The following is an 18,990-nucleotide window of genomic DNA, read 5'->3' on the forward strand; positions in this document are numbered from 1 at the left end:
GTCCAAATTGAAAAATGTCTTTCAGAGCCACCTCATCAAAATTCACCTGGTTGGCCAGGGCACAAAAATCAACCACATAAGCCTCCAAGGGTTGACTCCCCTGACGCAAAACCAAGAGTTGGGCCGCTGGGTCCATAATGTTAAGGTCACGGTTAAAAGTTCTACAACCGCTGCCCTGCATAAACAACCCTTGGCAAGCGCCCAAAGAGCCATCAAACCTCTCAGGGGGTTGAAGGCTTACGGCGCTCAGAAATGCACTGGAGCCATAAACGGGCTCAGGGGCAGACACAGGTGAAACAGGGTGACATAAATCAGACAAGGGACATACCTGCTGCCCCTGGGCCGCGAGCGCTTGGTCCTGCCTCCAAACTGTAGCTCCTCGCCAAATGTGACGTGCACCTCCGCTCTAGTGAGCTGCGCCGAATCCTCAGCGCGGGGCATTGTGACTGTCTTCGGTAACGGTTGGTTATTCTGTAACCCACACAAGAAGAGACAGTCACAATGTAAGTCAAACTGCGTTTTATTGCAGGCAGGCAAAAGTACAATCAAGGGGCAAATCCAGTGAAGAGTAGTCAAGGGGAGCGAGAGGTCGAGCCGGGAATCGGAGAATATAAAAGGGCAAATCCAAAGAGAGAGGTCGTGGAAAGCGTAGGGTCAAAGCCGGGGTAATCAGAATCAGCGAGACGGGACTAGAGGGAGCAAAAGACAGGGGAACAAGGGGAGCTGGCAAGCTAAGAGGTGAACGAGAGGAGGTCAAAACTAGACAAGACTAGCGGGGGGCAAAGACACAGGAAACTAAATACAATAACCAACAACCGTGAGACGAAAGGGTAGTGATATATATAGGGGCGAGTGCAGGTGTACACCATGACAGGTGATGAGACGAGTGCAGGTGAAACTAATGTGCAGGAGTGCAGATGACGCGACTGCAGGTGGTCATAATGTTCTGGGGGATTGGAAACGCGTGAGAAACTCGAGGAAGGGAGATTGCCTACGAGCATGTGAGCGAGTAGGATCAAAGTGGGCGTGAGGGCTCGAGCAAGCAAAAAGAGCGTGAAAAGCTTGAGGGGGCGGAGCGAGGGAGTGAGGTCGAGGGAGTGTGCGTGTGTGTGCTAGACGATGCAGGGAGAAGCAGAGGAGCGGGGTTCGTGACAAAATGTTAGCTAAAAATAAAAAATAACAGTGTGGCCCTGAAAGCTAAAGGGATCTTGCTATGCGGCCACTGGGCTATCCAAAGTTGAGTACCCCTGCTCTATAGTTTAACGTAGAGGTCTACACAAACTGTTTTTCCATCCTGCTCCCACCCATTCCCACAAGTTTCTATCTAGTGATTTTCACCCATTCCCACAACCTGGCATTTGTTTTCCACATAGTGCAAAAGCCATACAAATAGACAACAAGTGTGCACAAAAATGTTTTATTTTTCTGTTATTGCTATTATTAGATGATGTGAAATATGGACTGGACTTAGTTTGATTTCATAACCTTCCGAGAAAATGTATTAAAAATGTATGTCCACATATTGTTTATTTTGTGTCCAGGAGTATTGATTATTCATGTTTTTGAGATGTTACAGACATTACAGCTGATTTACCATAAAGCTGAATAAATAATCCTGATAAAAGTAATGACAGCATCATCCAATCACTGCCAACCATATTAAAATAACATTTTATATTATACAATACTGAATCTATGTACTGATTATAATTGTACCATGTCTGCCAAACATGTTGAGTGGTCCAAACATCATCTGCAGCCTGATACTGAATCTTTGGTCAGATTTAGGAGTGAAGGCATTTGGCATTACAGGAAAGCTATTGGATGCTGCCTTGCTCCCTATTTAGAGAATGGCTTAACCTCCACTCTGCTGTCTGTCTGCACTGGTCTCAGAACAGTTCAAAATGCACCTTATTTTCATCCTAACTCCATATACAGCCTCTGAAAGTAGCAATTTTCATCTTTTGCATGAATACATTTATTCTCAATGTGAAAATGCACAGTATATTTAGGAACGCATTTACTAATGTTAATTAATAGAACCATATTGTACAGTGATAAAAAGAAAAATTCATATTAAAATGAAGCGAAATGACCCCCAGATTTGTTACTGTAAAAAGCTATTCAAAATAACAAACATGTTTTTGGAACAACAGAAAGCCACTCCACAGCACTCATCTGAGTACTCCATGTTTATCGGCGCACAAAAGAGCGAAAAATGAATGAAATATTTCAAATAGCATATCAAATGAAACTAGCGACACTACTCTTTACAACTTTACAACTCTTTTCTTACCAGAGGCACTTTTGTTGGCGCTGCGCCCATAGCAGCAGTTCATGGAAATCGACGCCATGGTGTTTGAATTTTACCCCTTAAAAGACTCCTTAAAGTGTCCTGAACAGTATACAATGGGTTTACATTAATTAAAATTATGCGTTGCATATAGCGAATTCAAAATAGCGAGTCCTCGCATAAGGCCGCAGGGTCATGCAAGGTTAGCACTAAATTGACAATGTTGTTGGTTTATTTTGATTCATCTTTAATATGTTTTATACATGGTTAATTAAATGTTTATATATAAAACATTCCTTGAACTTTCCTCAAATAACATTATATGCCATTTAGAGTAAAATTGACTAAATGAATGAATTTGCTGCAGAATTGAATACATCTTTACATTTAAAGGACATTTTTATGAAAAGACAAAAATTATTTTTGTAACTGTGTAAAAGTTAACATTGTTGGGGTGGTGGTGTAATTTCTGTGGTAATTTCTAGCATCAGCAACGTAATTGCATAATTGTTTGAAAATCAACATTTTCAAACAGATTCCAGAAAATTCCCCTGGTCTGTCATTGTTTGGACAAAGAGTGGTTTCCCCACTCCAAACTTCCACCATTTATAGAGTCTTTTCAGCAGGGCCTCACCTTGTTTACTAATGAATATCTAAGCAGCTTTAGCAATGCTTACAAGCTTTGTGACCAGTATATTCCTGTGCATAATACTAATGGTTTTGTCATTTTGTCCCGACTCATCCGTCTTCATTCACCCCTACCCTCGCATTTTTCTGCTCACTGCAGCTGCCCTTGCCTTCTCTCTTGCAGCAAGCGCCCAGGTGCCCCGGATCCTCACTGGCCCAGCACCCGGTCTGCCGCCCACGGCCTTGCGCACGCCCACACCTGCTGGGCCTACCATCATGCCCCTCATCCGCCAGATCCAGACCATCATGCCCAATGGCTCGGCCCACCCCACTACCGCCACACTGATGCAGCCTGGTCCGGAGTCAGGCCTGATTTACGCAACACCCTACGAGTACCCCTACACACTGGCCCCTGCCACCTCCATTCTGGAGTATCCAGTCGACTCCAGCGGGGTGTTAGGTAAGCATTGCTGCACCTGCCAGAGTACCTGTGATCGAGCACACCACCTCCACCAGAACATCCTTCAGCATGGGCAGTGGACCCCCATGCCTACCCTGATCCTACACCATCCCTTTTAAAGGTCACCTCAAAATGAAAATTTGTCATCATGTATTCAAACTCATGCTGTTCTAAACCCTTTCTTCCTTGAAACACAAAGGAGAGGTTTAGCAAATGTTCATGCAGCTCTTTGCAATACAATGTGTGGGGATGTCAACCTCCAAAAATGTGCACCAAGTGTCATTCCAAGTCTTCTCAAGCCATTTGATAGCTTTGTGGGAAGAACAAACCAAACTTTAGCCCACATGCTCTTTCATTTTATGGAAAACTGCAAAGATTCTCCATTTTTGTTCCACAGAAGATTGAAAGTCATATGCAGCCTGATCTCATGAAAATAACATCACTGTGGCAATATTATTGCAGAAATTATATTATGTGGCTACTTACACGTACCGCTGAAATTCTGACAATGGAATTTCCACTATGTGGCACTAAAAGTGAGTTAATTTTCTCCCAAACAGATGCGTTTTTTAAGGTTAATGCTCTGTCGAGTTTTAAATCAAAATGTACTGCCCTACCCTAAACCTTGAACCTTAATTCCAAAGTATACATCGGTGCGTGTCAATTTCGTCATGAGCAGAGTACTCGAGCACTGAACACTCGCAGCCCGATTTTTCTAACTGCGCGTGCATGCGCCTGGAATTATTTACACAAATTAGTGGGTCCACAAGTTGGCAACGCTCACATTTGAGATATTGTTGTCACAAAGAAATGCTAGAAAAAGAGGTAAGCACCACTAAACCACAGCAGTGGATTTGCACATCAAGAGCGCATGTGTTAGGAGGTCAGGAGATACCTGCATTTGTAAAACTCGTGTCTAAAGGAATATAAAGACATCTTTATGGGTCTAAACTCCTAAAGAGAAAAAGTCTGTTGTCTTAGAAGTCGTAGCGTGCATGCGGCAACCATCTGTGTATGCGCGCACCGTCAAATCGAGTTTACTTTGACAGGCTTGCATTCGATTGTATGCAGACGCTGAGGGTTCAAAATTGAAGTAAACTTTGGTCTTAAACCTAACTGGTAGTGTCATAAAAAGTAAATGTAAGATGAAAAATGCTATTGCTGAAGCAACCATGTCTTTTTGTGGTGCTTTTATGATACTTTCGGCTCACGTGTCGACTCACATGCTCATCTGGACTTATTTCCTGAACATTTGCATTGCAAGTGCAACACAATAAGTTGAGCTACCGCGTAATTTGATTACACAATAACAGGCTTGTAAATGTAGTTGGTTACATGTAGCAAATTTAGTGTTCATTTCATCATGAGACTTCCATAATACATACAATGAGCCACATAAAAATATTTTTTGCAAAAATGTAGGTATTGTAACATGATTCTATGAGACCAGGTTGGTCATATGGATTTGGAATGACAGGAGGATAAATACATAACATTTTAGGGTCAGACTATTTCTTTAAATGGACCTTTATACCCACACATACAGGCCTGATCCTGCCCTCCTACACTAGTGGAAAGCTTCTCCTTTCCCTTGTTTGGGTCACTGCCACCAGCCGCCTCAACTGTCATACACGGAAATAAAAGGCAATTATATAAAAATCAAATAGCCCTTTCCACTTAATCCATTTAGCGCCGTAAAATACACACACACAAAAAAAACGTGACAAAAAAAACTAAGAAATGTTTGCATTTTAAGGCTTTTAAATGCTCTACTGGCTTTATGTGAGTAATGAGAGTGCTCTCTCGCTCTCAGAAGCCCTATCCTTTCCACTCCACACAAGCTGTATGGCTTCATTAAAGCACTTGAAAAAGCCGATTATGAATATCATGTTAGCAACAGCATTCTGCCAGTTTAACACTAGCTTCTCCCAAAGGCACGGTGTTAAGTTGAGCTGCAACAGAGGGGCCATCCCAATGCCAAGAGCAGCGTGTCCAATTAGAGTCCATAAAGAAGGGCTTAGCTGTTGTCCAATAAGCAAATTCATTGAGCTAGTCTCAAGCAAGCTGGTTCACTTCAGGGTCCTTATAGGACTGCATCAGCGTGACATTTACTGTGGGTGGATGTTTCAGGGGTGGAGTGAAGCACCCTAGAGGGTCGTTCACACATACAGCGATTTGCACATACACATACAACTATTCACATGTTGGTTCCCCAAAATGTGTAAACACACAGTGCACACACTGTAGCTCAGTTATTATTGAGCTGTGGTGGATTAGTCGAACTACAGTATTCATCTGTCTATCCAAGTATACACAACACAATGTGTAATCGAATATTTGAAGGAAGGATGTCAGTGGAAAAAGTGACAGTAAAAGTGAGGATAATACTTGTCACCTCTGTTTTTCGGAGCATGTGCACAACACTGGGGCTAGCTGTAGACTGAGTAACATGTATACATGCAGAACAAAACCAAGCTACAATCGCGTTTTCGCGGCCTGTTAGTCAGACATTGCACAAAACGTATTGGTACGATTTCAGTCAGACTAAAGTGACATTTTCAAAAGATGAATTGTTGTTTTACACCAACTGAAATGAAACTTTTAAAGTTGTGATAAACCACTGACTGTGGTTCTGTGGTTTTGCCTGACATCATTGCTCTGTTTGTTTGAGCATCCAAGCCAGCCGGACACAGCCCAGTTGGCTCAACCAAAGGCATTAGTTTGGGGCGAGACATCTGTACATAGGAATATAATAAAAGTTAATTATGCATGGAAAACCATGTCAAGAATTCACAATTCGCTAAGCCCCGCCTTAAAAGCGCTTCTGACAAATCCTGTCTTAGCAGCTGTTGCCCTGCTGCCATTACAATGACATGTGTTTGCTATTTTCCAATGAGAGCCTATGGAAGTAATGTGTGTTTGACTACCTTTAAGTGCCAATTTTTTTTTTAAATAATACAAAAAGAATCGCACTTAAAGGACACAACTTACCCAGAGAGGATACACGCAGTGTTTTTCTTTCTTTTTTTTAAATGATCTTTAAATAAATCTGAAGAATAGCATGTTATGGATAAAACTGTGTCACCCCTCATTCCCAAATGAACATATAACATCTGAAACGACACCTACATTTGCTCTAAGATAATTTAAAGCTGAACGTTATTTAATTCATGTATTGATTTAAGGCGTAATAAAAGTGATAGTATATAAACGGTTCACAGCATCAAAAATTAGTGTGTTATGAGATGTTATAAACAGCTCAGTTCACTTACACTAATGTAATAGATTGCAATTTCTTTTTCAAAAAACTTCAGATAAATATGCCTTCAATGTCAATCTTCATTCCAGCCCACATAAAAATAGTATCCATTTCGTTATTTTGACAAAAACCACGTCGTTCACGGCAATCTCACATTCATTCCAATGGGGAGTTCTGCAGAGCTTGTCAGAGCGAGTAACGGTAACCAAGGGGGGGTGGAGCTTAGTGAAGGGTCAATTGTCCTTATTCTGAGTTTGTTTGATTCATGCATCATATGTAAAATCGTATGTTTGCTTTTTCAAAAGCCACCAATAACATTTAGACACACAGTAGTAGGAAACCCACTATGACCAACAATGCAGTCACTCTTCATCCACCAACAATAAAATTGCTGTATGTGTGAACACCCCATTGGAGGAGGAAGGGTTTTTGGGGGTATGGGAAAGTTGAGGGGAGTTTTTCACCCTGTCTTCTCTCTTGTGTGACCTGTACAGCATCCACAAAGGCCGAAGAGCTGCCCCTCTACCTGGGCTTTCAGACCTGTCACATTCCCATCACAGTCCAGCGTGGAGAGCCAACCGGTCGGCCTCCGTTTTAAAGTGTCCCCTCCTCTTTAACAAGCCCCTCCCTCACATCTCAGACACACCCTTTCCCATGTTACCTTCTCTCTCATATCGGACTGGCTGGACTCCCCAGCCTCTTTCACTCTGTTTTTTTCTCCCTCATATGATGTTTATTTCCTTTTTGGTTTTTGTACTTTTGTTTTTATCAATGTGTTGTTTTAGTTTGTTGTGTGTATAATGATGAGGGAGACAAAGCACTGAGCCCCAAAACTGCTGCACAAGCCTTTCTGAATGACCCCATCCCTCAGTCTGAGCAGGCTGCATCAGGGTGAGGGGCATTAGGAGGGGCAGCATGAGGATGGTGAGGGGACAGTGAGGGTCAAATGGAGGCTACTTACATTTTGAGAGGGGACTATTGGAGAAGAGGTTATATATTGAAAGCCAGGCTCTTCACCGAGCAATTTTAGGACAGTTTTAATGCACTATGATGGCGCATTATGGCTGTAAATTCTAAAGGGATATAGTCACATTTACAGTCACACAGTGAATGGACTGTCAGCTTAAAGAAACCTTTCTATTTAGGAATGAACCTCAGAAAGTCTGTTAAGAAGATGTTTAGGTCATGTTCATATTTTACCCTCAAAATTGAAAGAACATTTTTAAGGGAAATAATTTTAATTTCGAATCATTTTATGACAGATACAAATATTTACCCCCAAAGTTATCTTTACTGTAATTACAAAAATAAATAGTAATATATCATTTGATCTACACGTCTTTAAATAATAGTATTTTAAATGTTTTTCTAAAGTAAAACATGTGGTCGCATTACACTGTTTTTCATTATAAAAACAAAAAAAAACAATTATTCTGCAGACATTCCCTTGAAACTGTTTTTAAGTCCAGAATAAATATTCATCCATCCATCCATCCATCGTCAACCGCTTATCCTGTGTACAGGGTCGCGGGGGGCTGGAGCCTATCCCAGCTAACATTGGGCGAAAGGCGGGGGACACCCTGGACAGGTCGCCAGTCCATCGCAGAGAATAAATATTATTTTATAAAATAATAAAAACTCTAAAACTTATTCAAACTGACTTTATTATAAACAAAATAAATAGTAAATAATAACATTATTTTTATAATTATCTTAAAAATCTTTTTATTTTTAACCTGGATTTTGTCATGAAAATAGCCATAGAAGCTGGCATGGTGTTTAAAACTAAATTAAACCATAATAACATATTTGTTCCTGTCCATTTAACTTGTCTCAATAATTTATATTATTTCAAATAGACTTTCATCATCAGAAATGAAATTTAAAGTGGTTGAAAAAGCGTAATGGATTTAACACTGGATGTTGAAACTTGGGCTCCACTTTAATTTTACTTACAATTTTATTGCAGCAATTGAACTTGTTGGAAGTTGCCCGTTTTAGTGTGTGGACATGTTTCACAGTGTCCAGTAATAACAAAATAACAATCTAAATGACTGCAAAAATAGCCTTAATTTTCTTTTTGCAAAAACTAGAATTTTTTTCCTTTTTTTTCCATTCAATTTTGTGGTAAAATAAGACCCGAACATGTTTCTGTGAGATTCACACTTTTAGTGCCATATTGTCTCATGGACTGTCCTAGATCGTGCTTTGGCGAAACGTCTGATTTTTTGGTGTGTGTTGCTTCCGCGAGGACTAATGTCCCATTCCCTTCCTTTATCCTTCAGGTGTGGCTTTCCCCACGAAAGGCTAAATGCGGAGCCTCACTGCGCCCCTCATCCCATCTGAGTGTTAACACGCACATGAGCTTTCATTTCACAGCTTCTTTGTTGGTTTCGAATATTGTTGGTTGAGAAGCATGAATCTGGGCCTAGCAGTCAGCCACACACACTCCTGTTCGTTTACACTGGCTATTCCCAGAGCCCAAAGTGGCTGTACTTGTAATGCCATACATACTGTATGCCACCATACTCATGCATTTCCCCTGGAATGTCCCGCTGACTGCTAGGTTTTAGGATGGAATTGAAAGATCAAACTTTGTCCTGCTTTACTAATCACTTAATTCATGTCGTACATTTCTATTCTCCATTTTATGTTGTACTACAGCAAATGTGCCTAAATGTTTTCCTCTCTGTGCCCAAGCTTAGAGAGTGAGTTTAACAGTATTATATTTATAGTATTATATATATTCATTCTTCACTCGCTCCAGAGCAAGATTATGTGACTAGTAAAGCTCCCTAGTGAGGGTGTGTACTCCTGTGTGCTCATCACTAATGTATGTCATACTGTATCCAAGCTACGCAAAAACCCACAGATCGACTGAGGATAAATGAAACTATGTGAATTTTGTACTTGATAGATTTGCATATGGGGAAAAAAGTATTATTTGTGCCTTAACTTGTATAATTTGAATGAATTGTGCTTGTCAAACATATTTGGTCATACCAATCAATTATTTGAAACCTGTCTGATTCATCTGATAGAAACTGTGAGGTTTGATTGATCTGATGATCTGTGTTTTCTGGTGATGTTATTGCAATCCAAGCAGGTGCAGTGGCAACTAAGATTCGAAGACACGAAATGCGCGTCCATCCTTACCAAAGGGTAGTGACCGCAGACAGAGGTTAGTTTAGTCCATGTGCTTCTATTCATTACCAGTAGCAACTCACTGTTGGTTCTGATCTGTTGTGTAATGTGTGCAGTATGAGCATGTGACTCAGCCATCTGTGCCATTTAAGATGTAGAGTGTGTTTGTTTTAAAATCTACTGTGCACACACACACATGATCTTTTCTGCGTGGGTGGAGTGGTTGACATCATTTCATTGTTTTGACTTCAGCTTGATGTTAGTGACAAATAATGGAAGTATTTCTGCAAACATGGGCTTAATTTGAGTTCCCATTATACTCTTTTCAGTTCTGAGTCACTGTCAAATTGCAATGTATACTGTATATATATTCCCTTTAAATGCCAGCCTCTAACATACAGACTCCATTAAAAGTTTGATTTGTAGGTCATTTCAGCTTATAGGCATGCTATCTATTTGGGGGTTTTGTAAACTTTATACTTGACTTACATTAATAGAAAGTTCACCAGTCAGTCTATCCAACATCGATGAGGTCATTGTAATATTTACAGTCCTAATTCAGATTTTTTTTATTCATCTCTTTGCATGGATCGTAATTGTGATCTAAAAGCCTGAAACCTAAGCTAATTTATGTCTTTAACACTATTCTTTTGCTGCCCAATAACCTTTAAAAAAAATGAGTTAGAAATTTGACAATTAAAAAATAGGCTAATATTTTTATATTTGTAGATAATACAAAATCTACATCATAATAACTAAAAGTACACCAATACATTTACAATTACATGGTTTGCATACATGTTTAAAAGAGTAAATGTAAGTTAATAATGGTGTGAGTAATGATTTGACAAACAAAATGTGCATGTTACTCAACCTGCAATATTCATCACTATGAAACAAAATCGAAATCTGTTACTTTGTAATATTTCCAAAGTACATTACAGACAATTACATTTCTCAGTTCACATACTGTGTGTGTGTGCGTGCGTGCGTGCATGCATGTGTGTGGGCAGGTTTAATTGTTTTATGAGGAATGTTTTTAGGTTACAAACTAGCAATTACAAGGGTATTATGCTATAAATGTGGTTTATGAGGACATTTCTAGTGTCCCCATAATTTAAATCTCTTAAAAAATCATACTAAACAATGTTTTATTGTCAGGGTTAGGGGACAGAATCTGTAGTTTGTACAGTATAAAAATCATTATGTCTATGGAGAGTCCTCATAAGGATAGAGTGTGTGTGTGTGTGTGTGTGTGTGTGTGTGTGTGTGTGTGTGTGTGTGTGAGCGTGTATTTATCACTTTGTGGGGACCGAATGTCCCCATAAGGATAGTAAAACCCGAAATTTTTGACCTTGTGGGGACATTTTGTCGGTCCCCATGAGGAAAACAGCTTATAAATCATACTAAATTATGTTTTTTGAAAATGTAAAAATGCAGAAAGTTTTCTGTGAGGGTTAGGTTTAGGGGTAGGGTTAGGTTTAGGGGATAGAATATAAAGTTTGTACAGTATAAAAACCATTATGTCTATTGAAAGTCCCCATAAAACATGGAAACACAACATGTGAAACACAACGTGTGTGTGTGTGTGTGTGTGTGTGTGTGTGTGTGTGTGTGTGTGTGTGTGTGTGTGTGTGTGTGTGTGTGTGTGTGTGTGTGTGTGAGTGTGTGTGTGTGTGTGAGCGTGTATTTATCACTTTGTGGGGACCAAATGTCCCCATAAGGATAGTAAAACCCGAAATTTTTGACCTTGTGGGGACATTTTGTCGGTCCCCATGAGGAAAACAGCTTATAAATCATACTAAATTATGTTTTTTGAAAATGTAAAAATGCAGAAAGTTTTCTGTGAGGTTTAGGTTTAGGGGTAGGGTTAGGTTTAGGGGATAGAATATAAAGTTTGTACAGTATAAAAACCATTATGTCTATGGAAAGTCCCCATAAAACATGGAAACACAACGTGTGTGTGTGTGTGTGTGTGTGTGTGTGTGTGTGTGTGTGTGTGTGTGTGTGTGTGTGTGTGTGTGTGTGTGTGTGTGTGTGGTTAATGGGTTCTGTTTGGTGCCATCTTAAATTTGGTTCACTTAAGCTGGCAAAAGACTTTGGATATCAAGCAGATCAGATACTTAGATTATTGGCTTCCTATTTCAATGTTATTTTTTTTTAATATCCTTTTTGTGCTATATACATGTTTTATGTAATACAACTACTGCTTTGTAGAAAATTGTGAAAATCCATTTGCACAGAGCTTCCAGAACACCAGTCTGTGCATTTGTACTGGACCAGATGAATCACTTTTTTATTTAATCTGTTTACTTTTTTTATTATTTTTTTAATTATTATTTCCATCTGTCGATTTTTGCCTAATTTCAAACAGAGATTATATGTGACACAAGTCTTTTATTTTGCACTGAATAATCCATCAGATAAATCATCTCCTCGACTCTGCTCGTGAGAGTAGACATGTTGAAAAAGTGAAACCTCCATCAAACCTCAGACCATAAAACTGGAATGAATCTGTCAAGTTCCTGTAGTCTTATGCTTCACCACTGCTGAGTGGCTGAGTATAAATGCATTTAAGAAGAATTCCACTTGATACATTTTTATGTTTTACTCTAAGCTTCTTTTTTATAATTTTGTTGTTGAACAGAAAATAGTATTTACTTGTGGCTTTTGAAATATATATCAAAATGTATATCAAAAAATATATAAAGCAGGAATGTATATGAAATGTCAGATTTTACTTGTATTTTGGAAGAGATAGCAATGGTATTAGAGGGCTATTTGTAGGAAAGAAAAATATGCATCATAGCAGCTTTATAGCACCACATTAGAGAATTACCTATATTTTTGGATATATGTTAGGCCTTTATATATGGATGACAGGACTTTTTCAATGTTTTTATGCAAAGGCATTTTATATTATGTGTCCTGTGATTTGTCAGTAGTCTGCAATGCTGATGGCAATGGCTACAATTCCCACAGCTTGAATTTCCATGGCTGTTCTATGCTAGAAATACCTTGTAGTGTCACTTTGTACAATAAGGCCAAGATTTATATGTTGTTGTAAATAGAAGAAAAGAATTTGAAAAGGCAATAAAAAATGTACGGATTAAAAAATGACCTGCAGTTGTTTTGGCCCTAAATTATTTCGCCTCTCGATGCGGACTAATTGCCTCAATTTTTAACAAAACAGTTATCTTCCATCTTCATCATTGCTACCAGCTTGAAGCATGGTGTGGTCACGCTACTCTTTGTGTTCCATTCACGTCAATTCATACGCATGAGTGGTGGACAGTGTAAGCTTAAAGTTGCGTCTTTATCTGAGTATCAAAGTTCAAATTTTATGAATTCTGACGGAAATATAAGAATATCATTTTTTAAATGCATAAGCCCTATAGAGCAGAGGTCACCAATTAGCAGTTTTGCTAATTTAAACCCAAAATTGGTGAATTGAATTATTTGCAATTCTGTACTGGACAAATCAGCTGTCTTGGAGAGACTATTTAGGATTCATCATTTCTTACCTTTACAAAGTTTTATGGCTGCCAACTTGAAAGTTAATTTTCTGAACTGCACATAACTTATTTCATTTCACAGCCACTGGCTCCTGAAACCAATTATTTTGGCACATTTGATTGTTCAGACCTTTCCTTGGAAAATTTAGTGACTGGACCTCTTGGAACTTGAATTGCTGTTAAAGTGAATAAAAATTGCACACTTAAAGTGTAGTGTGACCACACCTTCAGTCTGTCCATTCGCTGCTACTAACCACTGGACACATTTTCCACATTTGGATTCCTTTGTAATTTCAGAGTGTTTTCTCTTTTGATTTCTTCCTTAACATGTGACATGTCAGGATAGTCTTTCCGTAATGCTTTGTGAAAAATCATGCCTTGAACTCTTGATTTTACTGAATTGCATTCAGAGTTTTAGGCCTGGAAAATACTCTATGTCAGACTTCAACACTTCTAGCAACGCAAGCTTAACTTTGTTGCGTTCCAAAACGTGTCAGACCGCAATTCATATAGCAATTCAAGTATGCGTTCAAAGGGTTGCCACAAGGGGCGCTGTAGTGGTCATTACCGCAAGCTTTTCTTCTACAGCCAGTTTCCATAACTACTGTTATGGTGGAATAAGTTTGAAGAGAGTCCTGCTGACCAGGGACTAAAAACAAAACATCTTTCATTTCGCTTAATCCAAAGAAGAAATAGTAGCTTTTCTTAGCTTTTGAAAATAAAGTTTTCATTCCAGAACAAATAAAACAGAATTTGTTCTCGTTTTTGGTTATGTTCCGAAAAAATTAAGAAAAACATTTTCCTGAACAGTTTTTAGTCACGGTTGCTGAGCAAGTTACCTAATGCTGAAGTGTGTAATTTCAAATGAAACTGCAAAAATAATGCCTGTTTTCAAACAGGTTTCCCCACTTCTGCCATTGGCAATACAAAGAGATAGTTCGCCCCAAATGCAGTCGGTTAAGCCAATGTTGCCATGTCTTACTGGTTGGGATACTCATACAAACAGAACAATGTTTGATAGCACGACACCCATTTTAGGGAAATCAACCTACAAATGGCTTATTTATAGTTGTCTCTGCATTTTAAGTTGGGATAAAAAAAATAGGTGTATTTCAACATCAAATAAATTATGCACTTCAGCTTTAAAGTCCATATGTTGATAGGTAGCTACCTGAAATACAACATATCCCATTTAATAGTGCAAGCATCTTAAGGTAACTCTACCGCCCACAGCAACGCAAGAGCGCACCCAAGTATGTTTAACCATGCAAGATCAACCGATTTTCACCTTTCGCGTCTAGCAAAACATCACCGAAACTGTATTGTGCGAGATGGGTGCTTGTGGAGACTTGACTGAATTTAGAGCTTAATTGTGATCAGTTTATAAATACTTGTCATATTGTCATCAAGCTTTCTCTAGCTGAAACTAATCTCCTCTCTATCTTGTTTTCCTTTCCTCCCTCTTTTGTTTCCCTCCTGTCCTTGTTTCCCTTTTCTGTTCGTTTGTCTTTCTAACCCACCCAGCCACCACTGGCAACTAACCCCTGACCTTCTGACCTCTTCACCCAATGACACCCTGCTCATTACCTGCCTGCAGATCACACCTCTGCCCAAAACATGAATGAATGACAGAAAAAAAGAGTATCTCAGAGCCTTCTCTTGTCAAATGCAGTGGATTTACAGGTTCCCTAAACCTCACGTGTTGGATACATGCGGCAGATGGCCGCCACTAACTTCTCAGAGGGGGCCAACGGTCCTGCCACTGTAGATCTGCACTCTTTTTAAGCAATAAGCAATAATGATTCGCCCCGCACCCTCGAAATCAAAGCTAGACCTTCAACAAATCCTAGTTCACTGCATAAAAGCTACATCATAGACTACACAGGCCCTTCTTAAAGTGGAGGAACATGGACGTCAACAGCCCTCCATCGCACTCCAACTCCACTGAAGTGATCCTCCTGTTACGGTAATGAATCTGTCTCTGAATGTAATGCATGATGGTGTGGATGGTGCATGCACCTCTGTATCGCATCATGGCAACCCTGTGAACCGGCAAATATGTCTGCAGTTCAATATCCTGTCCGATTATAGAAGTGAATCCAGTGTGGCAACGTGAGTTAATGCTGTTTCAATCCAATATGTAAGAAGAAGTGTCTTTTCAGAATTCATACGAAAGCATTTCCCTTCCGGAACAATCGGACACTTTTCAGTGATCGAGGCTCTTTGAGGATGTATAAGCCATGCTTGCCTATCTGCTGTACAAATGTATGTAATTTGTAGATAAAATGTTCAAAGAACGGAAAAAGAGAACACATGTACAGAAACTTTTATTATTCTCCAGAGAACATATATTTTTACATCTCAAGATTTTATACTGACAAATATTGTGAAGAGAACAAAAAAAAGTAATATTGATCCCTTTATGAAGTGAAAACAATCCAGTTTTCTTTAATTGGATGTAGACATGGATGACCAAAACAACCCTCTCGTTGTATGGAAGGGGTTGATAGGGAAATATAAAAGTGCCTTATCATGGTTTCTCATGGTTCATTTTTATTTTGAATGTCATCTTTATTGGCGAATGAGCAGACCGGATCAGGACACACAGCTTTCCTTTGAAAAACACTACCAGTCATAAGTTTAGATGCATTTGACTGACTTTGTTTCTCGTGATCTCTTAACTGAAGACGTATACTTAAATGCTTACAATTGGTTTTGTAGACAAATATTTTGTACACTGAACCAGTGCATGAATCATTAAAACATTTTTCACACTCTAACAAGTTTTTTTTTATTCGGCATTCAGCCGACCCACATCGAGTTTAAGGCCTGGAAAATACTCTATGTCAGACATCAACACTTCTAGCAAAGCAAGCTTAAATTTGTTGCATTCCGAAATTCATATTGCAATTCAAGTATGCGTTCAAAAGCAAATGTGACATGAAAAACCCATTTTTTGAAGCAACCACATCAGCTCGAGCCTCCGTCTTCCGAGTCCAAAGAACAACACTCAACTATCAGATGAGCAACCTCGCAAGCTAATCACGTCTGAATAAGTATGTAAATGTAGGTGAGTGTATAATACAAGCGTTAAAATGTGTCATTTTTCAAACGAGTACAAATGTTTTTGTGTAATAACATAGCAGTGTGTGAGAAATAGTGCAAAAAATAAGTGTTTATAAAGTCATAATCAACTGTTGTAGTTGTGATTTGTGTGAAAGTGAATAAAACACACAGTTGTTGTCCCTCCTATAGTTTGAATTTCACCAGGAAACTGCGGCAAAACGTAGAATGCAGAAAGTGAAAATCAGTTTACAAAAATCTTGTTAACGTTCATTCTTGTTCAGTGTTACAGTATCGTGACATTACAGGGTGGACAATAAATCAAGGGACACACAAAAAACCTCCGCTATCAGTGTTACAATAACACATTTACCACAAGTGAGGAAATGTCACTAACCACTTAATTGGATGGAACAAATTGTAGAAATCTGATGATTTTGAAATCTTTAGGTTTCACTCTATTAATATAGACATAATTTATGTTTATTCCACTCTTTGTTGAGATTATAATATTTATAAACATTTCTATTTGATCAGATATTTCCATAGTTTAACATTGAAAGTCTGGGTCTGGGACAAGACTAAAGATTTCTACACACAAGGCATTGAAAAGTACGAAAAATAAGCGATGAAGGCCTGGTTATAAAGTTCCCAATCTAGTCCTTCATATGGCAAAAAATTATTTAAAAAAAAAAATTCATTTTAAGAAAACATTTAAATTGCCCAAAGTTGAATACGCAACCATTTATACCTTTTGAAATGGATGGATTAATGCATGGGAGCTCCTGTTTAAAAAGCTGGAATCTAGACAAAGGGTGCTTTAAAAAGCTAAAATATAGTTTTACTTAACACTTTTTTGGTTACTTTATTCCTGTACTTCCTTTTGTGTTACTCAATAGCTATAGTGACTTAACTGTTATTCTAATAGGTAAAATATGAATGTTATTCTAGTAAATAGTAAAGCATAATTAGATGTGTCCAAATGTTTGACTGGTAGTGTAACCAACAACACCACCATCTTATCCTGTAACATCCTTCCTGTTTTGGCTGTGACATTCAAAGCTTCATCCCAGATTTACATGATGATCCAATTCACGACCTTCTGTACCACACAATTATTGACAGACTCGGGAAGTCAACGCTGATTTAATGCCTTCAACCTTGACTCATCCTTCAAAATTGATCACAGTATTTGAAGAATGATTATTATGATGAATTTTGCACTTTGATGAAGTTCAGTGCATTGTAATATCGGTGTGGGAAAATATAGAACTGTCCAAATTTCCAACAGTGGATATTTGGTAACACATAACTATGGTAATACAGGTACATTAGCATCACTATTAACAGAGGATAAGCTGTGTGTACTGCCTGAGCTGGGCTGCATTATACCATTGTAATGTGTGTGTGTCTCTGTAATGTGTACTATGAAACAGAAAGGCCTCTGAAGTCTTGAGGGGAGTCTCATTGAACATGTCTACCTGTTGTGTTTGCATTTTCCGCCTTATTTTGTCTTTTATGGTACTGTAGAATCATAACAGTATCAAGATTCAAAGTGTTGAGGATGTTCTATATATTGGAAACAATGTTTTTGTCATTTAAGAGTACAGAAAATGGACTATTAAGAGAATAGATCCAAAATAAACTTTTTGAACAAAGGTATATGCTATGTATACAAATCCACCTGGAGCCCCCGTCTGCCATTATTCGGTCAAACAAACAAAAAGTTGACATGCTCAAATTAACAGAGGCGTGTTTTAAGAGTGCTACCAAAACATCTTAAACTGGGATAGCAGAACGTATTTGAACATTAGTGAATAAAAATGACACACTTTACCTTTAAGAATGAATTTTGATCATTTGAATGTTGTTTGTCATACATGTGGATATGTGTCAAGACATGGCATCTTTCAGCCCCAAACACGTGAGTTCCCTGCCTAAGTATTGCCTATGAAAAGACATGTCTGTTTTAACAGCCATTGTTACAAGTTTATAATGTATTTTTCTATCTTATTTTATATGTAATAAACAACATTAAATGCCTTGTCTCTGTATCCTGACTCAGTATATGAAAAGAAGTGTTGTTTCTGACAGTTTCATATATTTTCGATGAATAATTTTCTTTATCATAAAACGGTAATATTGCATATCGTTATCTGACACCGATTTTTCTTAGTGATAATGTGCTGATCTGAGTGAATAAGGTCCTTGGTGGAGTTTCTGTGGCTGGAGACTGGTGCTATGAATCACCTATGATCTGTGTCAAGAAAGCACTTTCAGAATTGGTAGAGCTCCATTTCATTTTGGCATTAATAAGTCATGCACATGCTGGCGATGTCTATAGTCTCAAAGCTACCTTAATGCAAGGGATATTTAACGCTTTTCCTAATAGACAATCAATCAATGAAGTGTACTCAGAAGAAGAGATGATTCATGCTCTTTGTTTGTGACCTTGACCAGGGAAATCAATAAAGCATCAATACCACCTCAACAGAATAGACTACGATATTATTGGGTTTTACAGTGGCCAGTATTGCCAGATGAGCACTTTCATTGATTTTATAGACTCTGGCACTGTGAGATATAATCATATTATTCAACACACTATAGGAAGCGTGATAGTAGTTTT

General features: G+C 38.5%; 1 protein-coding gene across 6 annotated transcripts in view; it reads left to right on the plus strand.

Moving 5' to 3' along the window:
* The window catches only part of LOC127618219 (protein quaking), a 152,989-nt gene extending 134,563 nt beyond the window's left edge, over nucleotides 1-18,426 (plus strand). The window contains exons 6-8 of one of the 6 annotated variants that reach the window (XR_007967417.1): nucleotides 3,081-3,380; nucleotides 7,134-9,820; nucleotides 14,823-18,426. Coding sequence is in view for 5 of the 6 variants with exons in the window: in XM_052090554.1 (XP_051946514.1) it covers nucleotides 3,081-3,380; nucleotides 7,134-7,237 (404 nt within the window). In the remaining variant the exon portion in view is untranslated. The other 5 variants (XM_052090555.1, XM_052090557.1, XM_052090554.1 and 2 more) reach the window with 5 other exon arrangements.
* The last annotated feature ends 564 nt before the right edge of the window (nucleotides 18,427-18,990 follow it).

Source organism: Xyrauchen texanus, chromosome 24, assembly GCF_025860055.1.
Source record: "Xyrauchen texanus isolate HMW12.3.18 chromosome 24, RBS_HiC_50CHRs, whole genome shotgun sequence".
Lineage (NCBI taxonomy): Eukaryota > Metazoa > Chordata > Actinopteri > Cypriniformes > Catostomidae > Xyrauchen > Xyrauchen texanus.